Source organism: Podarcis cretensis, assembly GCF_951804945.1.
Source record: "Podarcis cretensis genome assembly, chromosome: 8".
NCBI lineage: Eukaryota > Metazoa > Chordata > Lepidosauria > Squamata > Lacertidae > Podarcis > Podarcis cretensis.
The window spans coordinates 80,705,662-80,726,086 of NC_137177.1; the positions used below are offsets into that span (position 1 = coordinate 80,705,662).

The window sequence follows — 20,425 nt, forward strand, 5'->3', positions numbered from 1 at the left end:
CGAAACCCTGGAAGGCTGCTGCCGGTCAGTGTAGACAATACTGAGCCAACGTTCTGACTCAGTATAAGGCAGCTTGCTATGTGACATCCCTCCATAATGCATATCTCAGGGCACTACCAGAGATTCCAAGCAAACAACCATCAGTTTGGGGGTGGCCAACTTGGTCCAAAGGCTGACTGTCCCATACACATTATTATCTATTATTCTTATTATTTCTTTAATTTCTATACCCGAATGTCTCAGGGTGGTTCACATAAAATATAAGGGTGGTTCACATAAAATATCACGGCGGTTCACATCCTGCCTTGTGTCCACAACACGCACACCTCCACTGCAAAGAGGCCCACTTGATGCTGCCCTTCGCTGGTGGTAGCCCATGCAGTCAGTGGCCTGAAATGGTTTCACTGGTGGAGGGGCTACTGTGCGGCTCAGAAAGAGGTGACTGTCCTACATCAATGGGGAGGGGGAGGTTGGAGGAAGTGGGGGGGGGGAGTAAATCCCAGCTTTATGGTTGCAAAGCAGGAGATCTCCCAGTAGTTAGGCACCCTGCCCCGTGGGCCAAAACCAGTTGGCCTCCAACATCACCCAAAGAAGCCAGACATGGGCGACTCAGGTTGTCAAGCCTGCTTTGTGCTGTCTGTGTTTTAAAAAGCTTCAAGGGAAGGGAGGAGATGGCTGGGTGGGAGGTTGCTTGGCAACCCCCCCCCCAAAAAAAAAATCACATTGCCATAATACTCTGCTTGGGACTGCCTGCAGATGAGAGTGGTGCTGCTACATTCCCTGCTCAGCTGCTGGGAGGGAAGCCCAGTCCCACTTTATACAAGCCTTCACACCTCCTGATATTTTGGACTTCCACTCCCATCAGCAGTGAAGAAAAGCACAAAAACTCACTACTGGTAAGATAATAGGGCAGCCAAAAAAACACACAGGCAGCCTAAGGCGATTGCAGCTGTGTTCAAAGAAAGGCAGCAAAGAGAGGCTCATGGGGGCAATAGCCTAATTCCTAAAGCATCTGTTTTCCTGCCTCAACCAGAAGAAGTAGTAGTAACCCAATATGCCTTCCCTCCTGGCCAAAAGGAGATCAGGAGGGGGAGGAGAGCAACTCAGTTCCCTGTACCTTTTTATCCATGCACAGTTCTGCGATGAGCTGGGCGAGGAGGTTATCCAGGGCACCCTTGTCCTTCTCGTCATCGCCGTCCAGGTCTGTCGTGAGCATCAGGATCACCTGGGCACACAGAAGCTCATAAGGCACAAAGAAGGGGGACCTCGCGGGCATCCGGGACAGAGGTTCTTCCGCTATTAACATTCCTTGGGAGCACACAAGCTGGGTACCCACGCTGGACAGCTGCTGAGAACCTCAGAAAGACAGCGATGCTGCCAACTCGCAGCTGTGGTTTGTCCCCCACCCCATCCTCTGCAAATCCTCTCTCTCCCTTCCTGGAGCTAACCATAGTGCAGTGTGGCTAGCTGTGTAGTGAGCGACAAACCAGCGTTTACAAACGGGGTTGGAACAAACCACGGTTTCAAAATGGCTGTTAACAATGCAATTCATTTGTACTTTCCATTTCAAACAACATGGTAAAGCAACTCCAGCAGCCAGCTGTAACCAGAGAAAACTACAGTGTCCCTAAGGTAGGATTGTTGTATTTTATTAAGGGGGGGGGCAGCTCCTTCTGGCCCCTGGCAGATGATGGGACAGTCCACGTTCTAGGCCAGGGGTACTCAGTTCTGGGAAAGCTTCTAAGGGACACGTGCTGGGCAGGGCCAGAGGCAGGAGTAGACACAGCAATGACTAGAATAGGCTATGCTTCTACATGCTCTCACCCCCTCTCTAATCCTCCCACCCAGGCAAACAAGAGGCATGATTGAAGTCCAAAGACACATTTCCAGCCAGGCAAGCACATCCCGGGAGGGTTCAAGGCAGGGCCTCTGTGTCGCCTCCCAGGGGCACACAGAGAGTCTTGGAGGGCCACATTTCACCCCTGGGCCTGATGTTCCCCACCCAGGGAATATGGCAAAGATTCCTAAGCAATGACTCTCATCCAAACAGCAAGGGAGACTGCTTTGTATGTTACCTGCATGTAAGGGATGGCACGGACCCCGCCCACGTTCCTCAGCTGGGGAAGGGTCTGCAGCAGCCTCTCCAGCAGCATCAGACGGACCATGTGCAGCCTGAACATCAGAGGGGGAGAAGAGAAGGCATTTGAGAGCAGCAGGTGTGGCCAAGCAATATCACACAGGGTTGCAGCCAACTCAGTTTTAACTCAAGGGCGGACCCAATCAAATGAAAGGACTCAAGTCACGTTCATTCATTTAAATCAGGGTTTCCCAAACGTGGGGCTCCAGCTGTTCTACGACTACAACTCCCATTATCCCTAGTTAGCAGGACCAGTGGTCAGGGATGATGGGAACTGTAGTCCATAAAACAGCTGGAGAGCCAAGTGTGGGAAACCCTGGTTTAAATCAGCCTGCTCCATATAAGAGCAATGCGGTATGAGTGCAGTCTTCACATGCCGGCGAAGAGCCAAATGTAACACACACACACACACACACACACACACACACACACACACACACACACCAAAAGCAGCAAACTAGTGAGAAACAAACCAGGAACTGGTTCACTGCCCACATCAACAACTTTCCCCAGAAAGTCGGTGGTGAGGAGGCTTCTTGCAGAAGGACACGGGCCAAAAAACAAAAGGGCAGCATCCTGAGCTGCCGCCACCACTTCCCACAAATCCTTGGGAGCCTCCCTGATTGGACACTGCAGTCTTGCAATGTTTATCCTGGAAGCTCAATGGGACCCCAGGTATCTTTCCCGCATAAAAATGGGAGGGAAGTATGGCTTTCTTGCATGACAGGTGCTGCACAGCTGGGAGGACGTCACTGTTGTGCTTTGGGACAGGCCTTTCCCAACCTGATGGCCTCCTTATCAGCTCTACGGGCAGCACAGTCAACAACCATGGAAAATGGGTGGGCGTCACCAATCTCTAAAGGGCTGCTGAGCCAGTTTCCATCATTTGGGAGAGGGAGAGACTGTTTCCCAGTCTGACCAGCTGATGATCTGGTTCCCTGCTACACATACAAGAGTTCCTTTGGCTCACATCACTTGCAGCTTCTGAATCGACTCTCATTTGCATCTCACAACAGTTTCTAGGTTAACGGTGGGTTCATTTGGCAGGGATCTATTTAACGGCATGCGCTGCCGGGGGGTGGGGAGAAGATATGCCTCAACACATGGAGCAGGGCGAGGGCAGGGTGTCCCATTCTAGCCTCAGGAACCCAAGACCCCTCCCCCCATAAGCCAGAAAGGAGGGAGGCCTTGCCTGTTGCTGGTGTGGACGTCTCCTTCCGCCTCTCCTTCTCCTTCCCCTTCGGAACCTTCGCCTTCCTGCTGCCCAGTGGTTGTGCTGATGGCGCCCGTGCTGGAACTGACGCTCCCTGGCCCAGCAGGGTGGCCCTCAGCGGTCGTGTCTCCGTAGGCGCTGCTGCGGCCAGACACTGGAAAGAGAGGAGCAGGGCAAGGGTGAGAGGCGATCAGCGCTCCCGGGACCCCGAACACCAGGACAGACACATTTGTTGGGGGAGCAGCGCAGCTCAGTGGTGGAGCGCCTATTCTGCATGCAGAAGGGCCCAGGTTCAGTCCCTGGGAAGGACTCCCTGCCTGGTACCCTGGGACTCAAGTTCTGACTTTGTACAATGTTCCAATTCAGCAAAAAGGGGTTGCACCCAACGACATAGAGAAAGTCTACTGAAAGCCTAAGTTAGTTGCGTCTGTTCACTTCAGAGGATCTGCTCTGCTTGAGGCTAATGCTGGGCACAGCCCATTGTTTCTTGCTTCCCATCTGAAGGCTGGCGCACAAGAATATTACCAGATATGTACCAAAGCTTTCGCACGCAGGAAGATAAGGCAACTGGAAACACTAGGGCAGAGTTAAAATTGGGGGGGGGGAGAGACTTCTGGGTTATTAGATGTGTTTTAAATTGTGTTTGTTTGGTTTTGTTAATTTAATGTTTGGGGGTTGGTGTTGTGTGGTGTTTTTGTTTTTGCATTGTATTGTTTTGTTTAATTCTTTGTCTTTCTTTTGCAGTCCTGACAGAACTTCTAGAAAAGTAGGGCTTCCTTTGCTGGGTAACAGGAAGAAAAGGGGCTCCTTCAGGAAGCCTACACCCAAGCTGCTTAACAGCTTACAGGTGAGACTCTGGCCAACCTGGTCCCCTGATGGGGCTGATGGGAGTTGTAGTGCAGAACATCTGAAGAGACCAAGGAGAAGAGTCGGTGGAAGAAGATTGGAAAAAATTTAAAGTTTATCTTCAGAAATATTGTAAAATTAAGGAATGTTAGAAAGATGTTGGAATAGAATTATGTGGTTTTAGCAGGAAAGATATAAAGGATTAAGTAAAAATGAATTGGTGAAAGAAGAGAATGTAAAATCACAATATATTAAGATAAATTATTAAGATAAAAACAAAGCTGGAAAGGATTTGCTGAAATATCTAACTGAATTAGAATACAAAAATGGGAGGTGTGAGGAGGTCAAGGAAGAAAGTGAATGAAAGCAAGTGATGTAAAGGTTTGATCTGTTTTTTTTCAATTCTTTGTATTTTTTCTGTCTTTTTTATTTTTCTTTTTTTTCTTTTTTCTTTTTTCTCTTTGTAATCTTTAAAATTTGAATAAATATTATATAAAAAAACCAAAAAAAAACAAAAAAACAAAACATCTGAAGAGGGAACCAGGCTGGCCAAATGCTGTTACAGGTTAATAGCTAAGCTTCAAAGCTGGCAGGTGGCTGGCAGCCAGTGCAACTCCTTTAAGAGGGTATGATAGGCTGCCCCAGTGAACAGCCCAGTGGCATTTTGGTTACAAGACGCTGGACTGGGTGGATCAATCCAGCAGAGCTGTTGCTTATTTATTTATGCCTCAGCTGCCCTTCACAAGGTCCCAGAGCAGGTGACAACAGAGCATTCAATTTTTTCAAAAACAAAACAAAACACCTCTAGTTAAAAGTATTAAAATTCTAAAATGAAGTAAACACATTCAAAATGGGCCAGGAAAGCACTCCATCTAACATAGGGATTGCATCAGGGAATGGCCCCTAGCTCAGTGGAAGAGAATCTGCTTTGCATGCGGGTTCAATCCCCACTGGAATCTCCAGACAGGGCTGAGAGAGGTGCCCTGCCCCAAACCCTGGAGGGCTGCTGCCAGTCAGTGCCGACAAAACTAAATCCAAGATGGAACAATGCTCTGACTCAGTGTTAAGACAGCTTCCTGGGTTCCTATCTTTACTCCATCATACAGTGGTGCCCCGCAAGACGAATGCCTCGCAAGACGGAAAACCCACTAGACGAAAGGGCTTTCCGTTTTGGAGGTGCTTCGCAAAACGAATTTCCTATGGGCTTGCTTCGCAAGACGAAAATGTCTTGCGAGTTCCTGCGGGGTTTTTTTCCTTCCCCCCCTTCTTCTAAGCCGCTAAGCCGCTGATCCGCTAAGCCGCTAATAGCGCTAATCCGCTAATGGGCTTGCTTCGCAAGACGAAAAAACCGCAAGACGAAGAGACTCGCGGAACGGATTCTTTTCGTCTTGCGAGGCACCACTGTATGCTGCCAGGTGGAGGGAGGGGCGGGGCCCAAGCCAAGTTAATCATGGGCATTACCACTGTGCTCTCCGGCCACCGAATCCACCGCGCTGCCGCCGCTCTCGGAGCCCACGCTGCCGCCGTGGTCAGCCGGGGAGGTCCGCAAGGTGGACCCGTCTGTTGCTGCCGTGCTGCCTTCGTCGTCAGAAGCTGGAGCTAAGAGAGTAAGGAGGGCTGTTACAAGTAAAAACACCGTCTTTGAGCAACTCCAACACAAAAGCTTACAATAAGGATTTTTAAAGCTCTTAGTACATTTCAAACATTATGGCTGCAGCATAATCAATTGGATTTTTTAAAACGGCTTTCAAAAAGTGGTCTTGATCGATCAATTAGCAGATTGTTGAGATATTTATTATTATTATTTTTTCCAATAGATTTTTATTGAGATTTTAAAGGTTACAAAAAGAAAAAATAAAGAACATATTTAAACAGAAAAAAATAAATAAATAAAAATACAGAACAATATAAGAACAAAGGGAAAAAAACACACGAAAAAGATGCAGATAATTAAAAAAAAAAACAAATCAATCCTTTACATAACTTTGTTTCCTTTGCTTATTTCCTTGACCTCCTCACACCTCCCTTTTTTGTATTCTAATTCAATTAGATATTTCAGCAAATCCTTTCCATCTTTATTTTTATCCTAATAATTTATCTTAATATACTATAATTTTGCATTCTGTTCTTTCACCAATTAACAATCCATTTTTACTTAATCCTTTATATCATTTCTGCTAAAACCACATTACTTCATTCCAACATCCTTCTAACATTCCTGAGATATTTATTATTTTTGATACAAGCGCACAGATACATGCGCAGGGGCTGTAACTCTGTGGCAAGGGCATCTGCGGTTATCAGGTACCAGGAAAGAGCCTTCTCTGCCAAAGATAGGCTAGATGGGAGGATGGTTTGACTTGATATAAGGCTGCTGCATGTCTACACCACCCCAGCTGCTAAAAGGCACATACGGAATTCCAAGTGATATTGCCTGCGCTCTGAAACAGGAGGTATCATTTGGGGTTTTACGCTGTGAACAGTTACCTGATGCCGTCGTGTCTGAAAGGGTCCCGGCGTCGAGAGATGAAGAGCTGGGGGCTTGGCCGGACAGCCCTAGGCTCTGCAGGCCAAGTGCACTGCTGCTGCTTCCTGTGCAAGGAAAGGTAGAAAAATACCTCTGAAAAGGTGGAGATCCTCATCCCCAGAAAAGCAAACACCCAGGGATGTGCCTTCATTCATACAGCAAGTGAAAATGCTTTGGCCTCGAGGAAGAGTGATGCTCTCCCCAAATGTCACCTCCAAATAACCCTTCATTCAAGCAGCAAATCTGGAAGTGACTCGGTCCCTGCTCCTGCCAACCTAGCAGTTCGAAAGCATGTCAAAGTGCAAGTAGATAAACAGGTACCGCTCTGGTGGGAAGGTAAACGGCGTTTCCGTGCGCTGCTCTGGTTCGCCAGAAGCGGCTTAGTCATGCTGGCCACATGACCCAGAAGCTGTACGCCGACTCCCTCAGCCAATAAAGCGAGATGAGCGCCACAACCCGAGAGTCGGTTACTTTACCTAGGTTAATTAAATTTATAATTCTTCCCACGGATTTAAAAAAAAGGGCTCGCAGCAATCCACAATTAAGTATAAAACAAATTTCAATATTAAAATTACAAAACCAGACTGAGAACATCCTAAGCCACATACAGTGGTACCTCGGGTTAAGTACTTAATTCATTCCGGAGGTCCGTTCTTAACCTGAAACTGTTCTTAACCTGAAGCACCACTTTAGCTAATGGGGCCTCCCGCTGCCGCCAGAGCACGATTTCTGTTCTCATCCTGAAGCAAAGTTCTTAACCTGAGGTACTATTTCTCGGTTAGCGGAGTCTGTAACCTGAAGCACATGTAACCCGAGGTACCACTGTACATGAAAGCTTACGAAATCAGGCCAGTGGCCCACCTAGTCCAGCATCCTGCTCTCAGTGGCCAATCAGATGCCACAAAGGGAAACCAACAAGCAGGACATGAGAACAATAGCAGTGCTCTCCCCACTTCTGATTCCCAGCAACTGGTGTCCAGCGTTACTGCCTCTGACAGTGGAGGCAGAGCACAGCTTTATTGAACTGGGGGCAACCTGACCCTCTCCCTCCATGCCCCTCCCCGCAGGTGCTTCTCACCTTGCTGGTCTTGTTGCAGACTCAGGGCAATGGCAAGCTCCACCATCGTCTCATCGTCGGCATCTGGGGGGATGTCCAGCATGGGAGGAAACCCCTCAGCCCCAGCCAAGAGGGCTTCCAGAGGAGAGGGGTTGCCATTGTTCACGTTCTCTGCTGTCTCCAACACCATCGACTCGGACTAGGGGAGAAAGAGAAGTGGGGTTGATGCCATAGCACCCTTTGCCCAACGCACAATACAAAGCAGTGCTGTAAAATAACCATCTGGTTAATTACTGTTGAAAATGCACATGAGATGCACAAAAGAGTACCCAATGCTAGGTCTACTCAAATCAGACTCACTGGAATTTATGGCAACAGCATACTTTTAATTTCCATCATGGGCTTAATTTGAATAGGAGTTAGCAGGATGCAACCCATTCTGAGCATGGCCTATGTTTAATCCTGCCTTCTGGAGCCAATGGGGAGTAAGTCTGCTCCAGCTTCTTCTACATGAGAGCTGTCCTTCAGATATTTGTCTACAGCATCTGGTATGCTGCCTCTGCACTTTGCTACATAGACAGATAGATACCAGGGCAGCCAGCCCCGCCCAAAATGCCTCCAGAACCCAATTGTTGGGCAAGTACAGTGGTGCCCCGCAAGACAAACGCCTCGCAAGACGGAAAACCCGCTAGACGAAAGGGTTTTCCGTTTTGGAGGCGCTTCGCAAAACGAATTTCCCTATGGGCTTGCTTTGCAAGACGAAAATGTCTTGCGAGTTCCTGCGGGTTTTTCCCCCTTTTTTCCCTCTTTTCCTAAGCCGCTAAGCCGCTTATCAGCTGATCCGCTGATAAGCCGCTTAACAGCTGATCGCTAAAAGCCGCTAAACCGCTAATAGTGCTAATCCGCTAAGCTGTCAATGGGCTTGCTTCGCAAGACGAAAAAACCGCTATACGAAGAGCCTCACGGAACGGATTAATTTCGTCTTGCGAGGCACCACTGTACACACACATACACAAAAAAAATCTTACAAGGTACAGCCAGGACACATAGTTTTCCTTAAAAGGCCAGTGTTTTTTGTACAGAGTCTACTGGCTGTTTGGTCCCACACACCCCCTTATTAAACAATGAATAACAAACTTTTTAAGAACACAAGATCAACAAAATGTCTGATGATATGCACTCAAGTGGCCCATTGAAATTCTATAGCGGAGAGGGAGAAGGTAGGAGGTTCTACTACAGAGATGAAAGCCATCTGTGGCCCTCCAGGGGCTGCTAGACTCCCATCTCCCTTAATCCCTGACCTTGAATCATATTGGCTGATGCTGGGAGTCCAACAACGTCTGGAGGGCCACAGGTTCTTGATCCCCAGCCTACACAGCTTTGATGCTGAGCCTAAAAGAGGGTCAATTTTTGTGCTTGCCTGATGGACCACTGCCTCCTCCTATGATCAGTCTGGTCTTAGGGGGCTGGCAAGACAGTGCGCTCTAGATGTTGATGAGACTATGACTCCCATCCACCCCAACCAGCACAGCCAATGGGGATGTCAATGATGGGAGTTGAAGTCCAGCATCACATTGCCTACCCACCAAGTCCCTTTTGGAAATGAAGCCGGTGAGACTCACCACCATCTCAAAATCCCCGTGGTCCACCTCGCTTTGCTCCTGGCTCTCCTGCCGGATGTCTTCGCCATTCGGGATCCCAGAGCTCTGCATCTTATCCTCCGCATCGTCATCGTCATAATCGTCTTTATCTCCTGGGGCAGAAGTGGTATTGTCAGCCGCGTATATAATGCACACTGGCACGGGCACACAGAAATCCCACAATGCTTTGCTGCAGCCGGGATTGGAGACCTTGGATGTGCTGTCGGGTCCCCCACCAAGTGAGCTGACACTCTTGCATAGCCACAACCCCCACTGGGCGGTACAGTCTTATGCATGTCAGCCTCAAGCCGGGAGAGCACAATATGGCCCTCTGCATATGACCGTACCATTCTCTACCTGCTGCCTTTTAAACACATTGGCCCCAATCCAATTAAAGCTATTTGTGACCGAGTACTATTGAAAGTAGGGACATGGGTGGCGCTGTGGGTTAAACCACAGAGCCTAGGGCTTGCCGATCAGAAGGTCGGTGGTTCGAATCCCCACGACGGGGTGAGCTCCCGTTGCTCGGTCCCTGCTCCTGCCAACCTAGCAGTTCAAAAGCATGCAGTGCAAGTAGATAAATAGGTACCGCTATGGCGGAAAGGTAAACTGCGTTTCCATGTGCTGCTCTGGTTCGCCAGAAGCGGCTTAGTCATGCTGGCCACATGACCCGGAAGATGTATGCCAGCTCCCTTGGCCAATAAAGTGAGATGAGCGCCGCAACCCCAGAGTCGGCCACGACTGGACCTAATGGTCAGGGGTCCCTTTACCTTTACTATTGAAAGGCAATGGGATTCATCGGTCAACTACTTTGTAAAACTGGTTTCCGTGGGACCAAGACAACAAGATGCATCATTGAACTCTGATAATAGTCCCCTTGCTTGTCTGGATGGAGGGTTGATAGGGGACTGTGTGTGTTTAGAAGCTAGTCTATTGTACAAATGCATGATGTACATTTTTTTGCTCCAACCACTTTTGCATCTGGCCCTCAGAAGGTTGCCTGGAACGGATTGCGGCCCTTGGGCATAAAATGGTTCTCCACTTGTGCTATGGAATTTCAGGTGTAGGAAAGGAGGTACAAATTAGGAAGCTCCAATCCTAGCCACATGCATCTCTGTAGGATGCATAGTTGCTCTCTTGGGATCTTGCCTAGTACCAAAATTCTGACATTCTGACTGCGGGTCAGCTTGCGGGGGGATTTTAAACTAGGGTTTCATATGGCACAGGCCCCACAAGAGGGGAACTCCTCCAGCACATCCGTGCTAGCCAAAAACCAAGTACTAGTTACCCATCGGGGTGTTGCTCCGAGGAGACGAGGGCAGTGTCACGTGCCTCCGCTTGTTCCTGGGCCTCAACACACGAATCAAAGCTTGCTTGCAGGAGAAGCTCACAGCCGGATCCTGGATAGCAAGCAAAGCAAAAGTCAGCCTATGTCATTCCCCTGCCATCGTTCCATGCAGCCGTTAAAACAGCATGGCACCGATGATCTCTGGCTAGGATCTTCCCCCGACCGGCTTCCAAAATTCTTTTGACCGGAGATGAAACCTGCTGCTTGATGTCCCCCGAAAAGCACCACCGCCATCATTAATAATCATAATTTGATTCATTATCCACCCTTCACCATAAGGTCCCAGGGCAGGTCGCCAGCATTTAAAATACAACATTAAGAGCAGCTTGATATGCTCTAGCCTGCGAGCTACGTCTACAAAGGGGTTATGTGGATATGTCCTCTCGATGGATAGAAAGAGTGGTCGCTCAGCGGCAGAGCACCTGCCTTGAATGCAAATGGTCACAGGTTCAATCACCAGCATGTTCAGGTAGGGCTGTGAGAGCCTCCTGCCTGGAAGCCAGGAGAGTTGCTGCCGGTCAGTGCAGGCAATACTAAGCTAGATGGGCCAATGGTCTGATTCAGTATAAGGCAGCTTCATTTCCACCTGTTTAATTCTACTCTTCATTTGCAAATACAAGGGCTACAATCTTGCTTCATTGTTAAGGAAAGGGAGAAAAGCTCCCACATTCATCCAGGTAAGGAAGGGAGAGATACCTAGCCTGAAACCACTGCCAGACAGTACAGACAATACTAGGCTACATGGACGAAGGGCCTGACTCTGCAGAATGCCATTTCCTGCATTCTTCTCTGGTGGAGATTCTCTTGATTCAGATGAGAGGAGGGAGAGACTGCTATGCGTCATCAGATGACGCCATTCCCCAAATCCCCAGACATGCAGATGATGAACAGCAGGCAGCATATAAAAGGGCAGAAAGAGCCTTTCAAGCCCAGGGGTCTCCAGTATCTCTCCAGAGTGATGGAACCTCAAGAGCCAGAGTGAACGGATTTGGCTGCACGCAGGCATCTCTCCCTTCCTCCCGCCACCCTGCCCCCAAACCAAAGCGGCTCAGAGTTGTACCGGGCACAGCAACATCTGCATGTAGATTTTGGAGGCTGTGTTGATGCAGTCCAGCTCGCAGGTGCAATAGCCATGGATTATGTCCACAAGAGCGTTGACGGTGGCTTCCACGTGGGTCAAGCCTAAGGTGGGGAAAGAAAGGAGGAGGGGTTTTGTTTTTTAGGGATTTTGACAATTGATGGGTTGAGGTGTTTTGTATCTTTTACTTTTTTTTTGCCCACAGGGACAAGAGGGGGAAAGTGCTGCAGTCGCTGCTCTGATGGCACAAACCAATTCCACCTGGTTAATAAAGCCCACAAAGGAAGTTACTAGCCTGCAGTTTTGTTCCACTAGTCTGTTGGGGGCTAGCAGAGGAGGGATGGAGCACTCAAGGCCTCCTTCAACAGCCCAGGGCATTTGTATGCTGGACCTGAAGAAAGAGTGAGGAAACTATGGCCCTCCAGGCTTCTCCATCTGGCCCTTGGGCTTCTTCCCAAGGCCATGCCCACTCACTGGCCCCATTCTGCACCCTCCACACGTGCTTTTGCCTGGCTTGAACTGTGATAATGCCTCTTTGCTTGCATGGATGGAGAACGCACATGTGTATGCGTGTGTGTCTGCGCAGAAACCTCTGCCTTTGCCCGACTGGGCAAAGGTAACATTCACATTCATTGCTACACCTACTTTTTGCCTCTGGACATTTCCCACCCCTCTCCAGAAAGTCCTCCTCAAAAGGGGCTGCAGCACTTGGAACAAAAACAGTTTCTCTTCCCCTGACTTCTCTTCTTTGGCTGCCCCTCTTGGCAACCCACACCCCCTGGGCAGGCCAAATCGGTTGATTTGGTGTAAGGGGGCTTCCTGCATTTCTATCCGAGTTCCTTGTTTGCTTGCCCTGCAGGTGAGCTCAGGAACAAGCGACTCAAGCAAGTTTTAAAGATAGAAAGCGAGTACCTGGCAAGCAAGCAGGGGCCAAGAAGGCGTTCTTGGGCTTTGAGGCATGCAGTTTCCAGAAATGGTTGACCAGCTGAGTAATAAAAGTGCACCCTTCTCCTTCGGCGTTCTTCTGGGTCTCCTGAGCTTCTTCACCCCCTTCTGAACGTTGTTTTAAAAAGAAAAAGGAAGAGAGAGAGTTAGCTAGCTAGCTAGCTAGCTGCAGGTTTGTTTGGTTTTAACTATGTCAAAAACAGACCACCCAAAGCATCCCATGGAGCAAGCGAGAAATATGTTGCATCCCTCTATTAAGACTATCAGAATAATAATAATAACAATAATAATAATTTATTATTTATACCCCGCCCATCTGGCTGGGCCTCCCCAGCCACTCTGGGCGGCTTCTATAGAAACCAAAAATACAGTAAAATATCACACGTTAAAAGCTTCCCTGAACAGGGCTGCCTTAAGATGTCTTCTGAATGTCAGGTAGTTGTTTATCACTTTGACATCTGCTGGAAGGGCGTTCCACAGGGCGGGTGCCACTACCGAGAAGGCCCTCTGCCTGGTTCCCTGTAGCTTTGCTTCTCGCAATGAGGGAGTTAACTACTTTGTTAACTCCATATGGAGTTAACTACTTTGGCTCTGACAAAAATTGCTTTTGTTATCATTATCATCATCATCATCAACATCCCGTGTCTTTTTCCCAGCGCCAGGACTCAAAGCATGTTACAAAAACTAAAACACAGATAAAATGCAGAAAGCTAAAAATATAGAATAGATAATAGTTTAAAAGTAATTTAACTATAGTGGAATTAAAACAATGTAAGAAACAACCCTACTAAAATACAAACAGTAAAAACAGCATAGCACTATTTGAAAGGCCCTTCCTTAAAAACAGTCGGTTCTCAAAGGCCTGCTGGAATAACAGGCTTCACCAATTCGCTATGAATTAAGACTTAAATTGTTATACCCTCTGCCTTTCTGGATTTTGCTGCTGTAAGAATTACACTTGGAACAGCATTTCTGTACTCCTTGTAAAACAGCGTTGTTCACTATGTTACCCAGAGCCCTTTATACAAGATCCTTGTGGAAAATATCTGTCCCAAGTTTAGCCACAGGAAATTTTTTGTTGCACCACATGAGCTAGCATGCTTTTCACTATTGGATGAGGAAAGCTAGGCAACCTTGCATGTTTCTCTGCCACAAAATTAGGTACCAAATCTGTGGTTCGGTTTTGAATGCAATTTTGCTTTGTGATGGTTTATAGCCGAACAAATACAATTCATTACTACCACGAGGGTCAGAAATATGAACGAGAAGCCAACGCATGAACAAAAATGGCAAAGGGAAGGGGAGCAGAAGGGAGCTTGATGCACCTGCTTCCAGCTGAGGCAGCTTTGACTCTGTGAAGTGGACCAAGTTATTGGGCCTCATGATGGCGATGGAGCGGGCAGTGATGACCAGCCTCTGGAACACTTCCGGGTCAAGGTCCTTCCCCTCTTTGCTTGAAGCCGTCAGATACTGGATGGCTTTGCTCAGCAGAGCCTGATCCTACAAAGAGAGAAGAGTTTACCCAAGAAGAGTGCTTCTTGTGACATATTGGAAAAATGATAAACTCCCTACCAGAGTCGAATGGTTACTCAAATTGACAGAATATGCAGAATTAGCCTCCCTTTCAGAAAGAGATAAACCCAGACAGGAGTTCATTCTAGAATGGGATAACTTCAAAAACTATTTGAAAAGTAGCTGTAACTTAAACACGGTAGTTGCCTTTGAATGATTTCTGAAAATAATACATATGATGGAAAATGATATCAAAAGAGAAAAGAGAATTTTTATAAACAATGGTTAAGTAAAGCAAGATGTTTAATATAAAGGAAACATGGTGAGGGTGAGAAGTCATAGGTTCATGTAGAAAGCACATAGTTGAAACTGTATGTATCTCTTGTGATATAATTACCGGATTTATCAAAATGAAGATGACTACGTGTTGTATATATGTAGGAAATGAACAATAAAGCATTATTATTATTATTATTATTATTATTATTATTATTATTTTAAAAAACCAACCAAAACAGTTTGCCCTTCTTGGAAAGGTATCTCATAAACTTAAAGTATCTAAAAGGCAGCATTCAAATGACTATTTGAGGCACACGGTCATTCAGTGTCGCCAGTATATGCAAATGTATGGCTCACTTAAGACTATATTATTGAGAATAAAGGCTCTATAAAGGAACACGCAGGTGGAGAGTACTTCTATTTTTATAAATCTTTATTATTTGCTAAAGGAATCTTTGTATGCATTAATACTTTATTATCCCTTTGGAGCTGAGCTGTAACTTTGCACAGCCTTCCAGCCTGTGATGCTTTACAGTTTAAATCTCTGGTTCTTTGTTTTCTTCTTGTTATGCTTCCACTCTGGTTTGTTAATCAATTTTTTAAAAAAGAAAGAAAGAGGACAGAGGACAGGAAGGCTCAGGAGCAAATCCTGGACTGATCAAGAGACCAAACATCCACCTCGTTCTGAGCAGTGCACTTGAACTGCGGGGGGAGGTTAACCAGAGACAGTTCACAGGTCTGAGTCGCTCCACAGGGAAGGCCAGGGACAAGAGTCCACTGGAGGAGACCCCCCCCCGCTGTAGTTCTTCCTCCCCACAGAAACAGGAGAAACAGGATCCACTCTGGAGTACCCTGCCCCCTCCATTCTGGTTATTATGAGACGTTTTCTAGGGGAGTTCCTCACAAACTGCTTGAGGGCACCTCAGTGAGGCTGCTAAAGGGAAAGGGAAAGGGACCCCTGACCATTAGGTCCAGTCGTGGCCGACTCTGGGGTTGTGGTGCTCATCTCGCTTTACTGGCTGAGGGAGCCAGCATACAGCTTCCGGGTCATGTGGCCAGCATGACTAAGCCGCTTCTGGCGAACCAGAGCAGCGCATAGAATAGCCGTTTACCTTCCCGCCAGAGCAGTACCTAGTTATCTACTTGCACCTTGACGTGCTTTCGAACTGCTAGGTTGGCAGGAGCAGGGACCGAGCAACAGGAGCTCACCCCGTTACGGGGATTCGAACCGCCGACCTTCTGATCTGCAAGTCCTAGGCTCTGTGGTTTAACCCACAGCGCCACCCACGTCCCTTCTGTGAGGCTGCTAGTGGAAGCAAAACAGATAGGTCTGGGGTCTGTAAAAGAGAGTCAGCATGAGGGTGGGAAAGAAAGGGTGAAGGAAGCGAGGAGTGTTTGAGGGTTTCTTGTTGTTGTTTTCCCTGCAAAGCTAGTTTATTGTGCTTTCTTATTAACCAGGTTGTGTTAACGTTGCAAAAGCAGTTAAACATTGTATATGAGAGAAGAACGCCATGTTGATCAGTTCAGACAGGAGTAATGCTGGTGAGGGTCTCTTCTCCAACACAATTGCCTTGTCTTGAACTCAGTTGCCCTAGTCACGAAGTGAAGGCTTGGTTTTCTTCCACACCTGCCACCACTACTTCTGTGAATCTGCGGGGAGTTGTTCCAGGGCAGGGACAGCCAATTGTGGTAACCGCCCCCCCCCCCCCCCGGATCATAGCTGTCAACTTTTCCCTTTTCTTGTGAGGAATCCTATTCAGAATAAGGGGATTTCCCTTTAACAAAGGGAAATGTTGACAGCTATGCCCCAGATGTCGCTGGTTTGGGTGATGTAAGTTCAGCAGCATCAGGAGAGCAGCACGGCAGCGGCTACCTCTCTTTTGGAACATACAGACCCTCCCTTCTCCACAGCTGCAGACAGGGAGGCCTCAAGGGAACAGCTCCTGAAAACCACCCCAGACCCCTCTGAAGCATCTACATGGAGGCGCAAGGGTTTATCTGAGACACAAGAAAGCCAAAAATAAATCCGTCAAGGATGGGAAACTCAGGGAAGCCATTGGCGCCTGGGACATGGAACCCCAAAGGTTTGTGTGGTAGGAGAATGAAGATGGCTCTGTGGCTTTACCTTGTGGTTGTGGTAGGCCGAGCGGCTGGTGTGGAGGCTGGCCAGGAGGCTCTTGGTCTGCTGCTGGACGCTGGAGGGGGCTGGCGTTGACAGAAGCATGGTAGCCAACTCTTGAGCGGCAGCCTTGCTCTTCTCCTGTAAACGGGGCACAGAAACTGAGCTAGCCTCTGAAGTTGGGAGTTTCCACCCAAAAGCATCATCAAGCAGAAAGGCAGGAAACAAAGAGTAAACAGTCCCATAAAGTTGGCTGTAGACAAACAACAACAACATGGCTCTTTGGAAACTTACCGTATTTTTCGCTCTATAGGACACACTTTTCCCCCTCCAAAAATTAAGGGGAAATGTGTGTGTGTCCTAGGGAGCGAATGCAGGCTCCTTGGCTTCAGCAATAGCAACGCGAAGCCTCCGAAGCGCAGAGGGAGCGCTCCCTCAGGCTTCAGCAAAAGGAACCCAAAGCCTGCGGAGCGCAGCGGGAACTTGCGCTGCGCTCCGAAGGCTTCAGGGATAGCCACCTGAAGCCTTCGGAGCGCAGAGCGAGTTCCCGCTGCGCTCCGCAGGCTTCAGGTTCCTTTCACTGAAGCCAGGAGAGCAAGACTCTCCTGGCTTCAGCAGAGAGGGAGAGCTGCACAGTGCCCCTTCAGCCAAGTGGGAGGAGAAATGGAAGGGGCTCTGTTTCTCCTGCCGCTTCGCTGAAGGGGTGCTGAGCAGAGAGGGGGAGAATTTTTTTTTCTTGTTCTCCCCCTCTAAAACAAGGTGTGTCCTATGGTCCGGTGCGTCCTATAGAGCGAAAAATACAGTAGCTTGGGACCCTGGAAGGCCTGAATGTGTTTGTCAACTACCAAATAAAGCAGGGTGGGTGCCTCTGGCCCATGGGACTCCAGTTTTCCTTAAGCTACAGTGGTGCCCTGCAAGATGAACGCCTCGCAAGACGGAAAACCCGCTAGACAAAAGGGTTTTCCGTTTTGGAGGCGCTTCGCAAAACAAATTTCCCTATGGGCTTGCTTCGCAAGACGAAATGTCTTGCGAGTTCCTGCGGGTTTTTTCCCCTCCCCCCCCCCTTTTCCTAAGCCCTAAGCCGCTTATCAGCTGATCCGCTGATAAGCTGCTGATAAGCTGATCCGCTAAAATGGGCTTGCTTCGCAAGATGAAAAAACCGCTATACAAAGAGACTCACGGAACGGATTAATTTTGTCTTGCGAGGCACCACTGTATATCCACTTGTCAATGGGGTGATGTAACCCCAGCGGTCAGGAACGAGGGAGAGTTAAATCCTGTTTGGTTCAGTTGCGCATGTTCTCCATGGGGAACCAGTGTGCATACCCAACCCCTGCAGAACTGAGTATTTTTAATGCTTTTTAATACTTTTTGAGGATTTGGGGGGAAGCTACCTCCCCCCAGCAACGCCTATGCCCCTGGCCCATCTGCTGAGGGCGGGTGTTCAATCTTGCTTAGCTCAGGTATGTACACTGGTTCTTCAGGGGATCTTTGCACAAAACACAGCAGCTGATGGGCGGGGAGTTCAATCCTGCTTGGTCACTATCTTCCTCCAAAGGGCAGAATGCTGTCAAGTGAGTCGATAGGTGAGTGGTCCGGCCTGCCTGTCCCGGAACTGCAGAGTTGGCAGGGGGGATCAAACGGCTGTCAAGGTTATCCTGTAGGCTGTTAGATAAAGATCTGGCCCCCAGGGCCAGAAAGGCCCTTTGCTATAAAGTCTCCCAAATGAGCCACTGATGGAGACCAGGCATTTGGAATGCAGCAGTAAAGTCTGACCCAGCAAGTACAGGTCTCCTACAAGCCCACCGTCCCCCACAAAAAACCCCTCTGGTGCAGGAACAAATCTCTCCCTGCTGGCAATGCTCAGAGAAGTGAACAGTGGCTTTCAAACCCAGCTCCAAAAAAACCCCTTTTCTCCCTCTTTCTTTTTTGGCTAGGCAGCTTTCCTGACAGATCTCCGCTTCCAGCGGCATCAAAGTCAAATCAGCAAATAAGAACACTTTTGGGGTGGGTGGGTGGAGGGGAGATCAGGGCTTAGAGGGTGGCTGATCCCCTTTGCTGTGTATCCACCTCCCGCCCTCCCCGCCCCAAAGCTAAACCCGCAACGTTCCCAAAACCTCAAGAAAAGTTACTTGCCTTCTCGTTGACTGGTCCGACGGCAAAGCAGCTTTCCAGAGCTTCTAAAGAACTGACTACTAGCCTGGAGGGGGTAAAAAATGAAGGAGAAAGCTGGTTTCAGGGGAAAAAAAGGCAAGACTCCTTAAGATTTATTTATTTCTTTGCTTCATGGCAAGCAGCAGCTCTGGGTGGCTCAGAAAGAGAGAGGGAGGGAGAGAGGGAGCGCTAAGAGATGCCAAGTCCCTTGCCGGCACCACCAAAAGAGAGAAAGGAATCGCAGCAAGATAAATGTAAAAAAATAAAATAAAAAATACTGCCACAGGCATCGTGCATATCTCATTCATTGTGCTGCAGACCAGAGAGTTAAACCTGGCTCCCGCTCAGAGAAAAAACTTAGGGCCGCTTCTGCAAATCCATGGGGAAGGTGGGGGGGGGGGAGAGAGAAAGAGAGGCTTTTCTCTCCCCAAAGAGGATAAGAACGTTTCTCCTTACACAGCCTGCAGCAGGGATAACTTGGATGGCATTGACAGGACTGATTCATCAGCACGGCTCCCCCCTCTTCTGCTCTGAGAAGCACACACACGTGCGGAGCAGATCAAGGGGTGGCGTGACATGTACTTTTGCGGAGAAGGGGGGGTTAGGGAAAGCCATATAAAGAGGCTGCTCAGAGGGGCTTTAGGGGGCGTTTGCTGTTCCCAAAGAGGTCACTCTCCCCCGTCAAAAATTGCAGAATATTATAACATCTTTTTCAGCAAAACTGAATGGCAGACAGTGAGGAACAGCACTCAAAAAAGCCCAGATCTGGCACATCTCTGGCAAAAAAAACACCCTTAAATCTCTCCAGGATGCAAGCAATCACCCACCTGGTTGCCTGTAAAGAGGAAACGTCACTTCCACAATTTATTTATTTTTTAACTCGTAAAAAAGAGCATCCCATTGCATTATGGGAAGGGTGGTAGCTCAGTGGTTGAACACCTGCTTTGCACGGCATTTCCAGGTAGGGCTGGGAGAAAACCCTGCTTAAGATCCTGGAGAGCCATTGCTGCCAGTCAGTGCCAGGCAATACTGAGCTAGCTGGACCAAGGGTCTGACTCAGTGTAAGGCAGCTTCCCACACGTCAGGCTGGCAAGACAAATAAAGAATGCAGTTATGGGGGCGGTTCTGGCTGCCCCATCTCAAAAGAGAAAAAAAGGGGAATGTCATAGAACTGGGGGGAAAGGTGCAGAAGTGGACAACTAAAATAATCAGGGGGTCTAGGAGCAACTCCACAACAAAGAAAAGCTAGAACCACTGGGTGCTTTTAGTTGTGGGGAAGAAAATGGTTGAGAATTCATCGAGAAGACAAGGAGGACCGGTAACACTTCCCAAGAAAAATTACCGTATTTTTCGCTCTATAAGACGCACCAGACCACAAGACACACCTAGTTTTTAGAGGAGGAAAACAAGAAAAAAAAATATTCTGAATCTCAGAAGCCAGAACAGCAAGAGGGATCGCTGTGCAGTGAAAGCAGCAATCCCTCTTGCTGTTCTGGCTTCTGGGATAGCTGCGCAGCCTGCATTCGCTCCATAAGACATGCACACATTTCCCCTTACTTTTTAGGAGAGA

General features: G+C 48.2%; 1 protein-coding gene across 1 annotated transcript in view; it reads right to left on the reverse strand.

Moving 5' to 3' along the window:
- Positions 1–20,425, reverse strand: part of UBR4 (ubiquitin protein ligase E3 component n-recognin 4) — a 145,752-nt gene that overhangs the window by 60,585 nt on the left and 64,742 nt on the right. The window contains exons 51-63 of the mRNA XM_079987392.1: positions 18,838–18,901; positions 16,708–16,842; positions 14,117–14,291; positions 12,759–12,899; positions 11,829–11,950; positions 10,709–10,820; positions 9,403–9,533; positions 7,802–7,979; positions 6,684–6,788; positions 5,658–5,795; positions 3,330–3,504; positions 2,076–2,172; positions 1,118–1,225 (exon numbers count right to left, since the gene is read on the reverse strand). Of these exons, the coding sequence (XP_079843518.1) occupies positions 1,118–1,225; positions 2,076–2,172; positions 3,330–3,504; positions 5,658–5,795; positions 6,684–6,788; positions 7,802–7,979; positions 9,403–9,533; positions 10,709–10,820; positions 11,829–11,950; positions 12,759–12,899; positions 14,117–14,291; positions 16,708–16,842; positions 18,838–18,901 (1,681 nt within the window). The remainder of the gene's footprint in view (positions 1–1,117; positions 1,226–2,075; positions 2,173–3,329; positions 3,505–5,657; positions 5,796–6,683; positions 6,789–7,801; positions 7,980–9,402; positions 9,534–10,708; positions 10,821–11,828; positions 11,951–12,758; positions 12,900–14,116; positions 14,292–16,707; positions 16,843–18,837; positions 18,902–20,425) is intronic.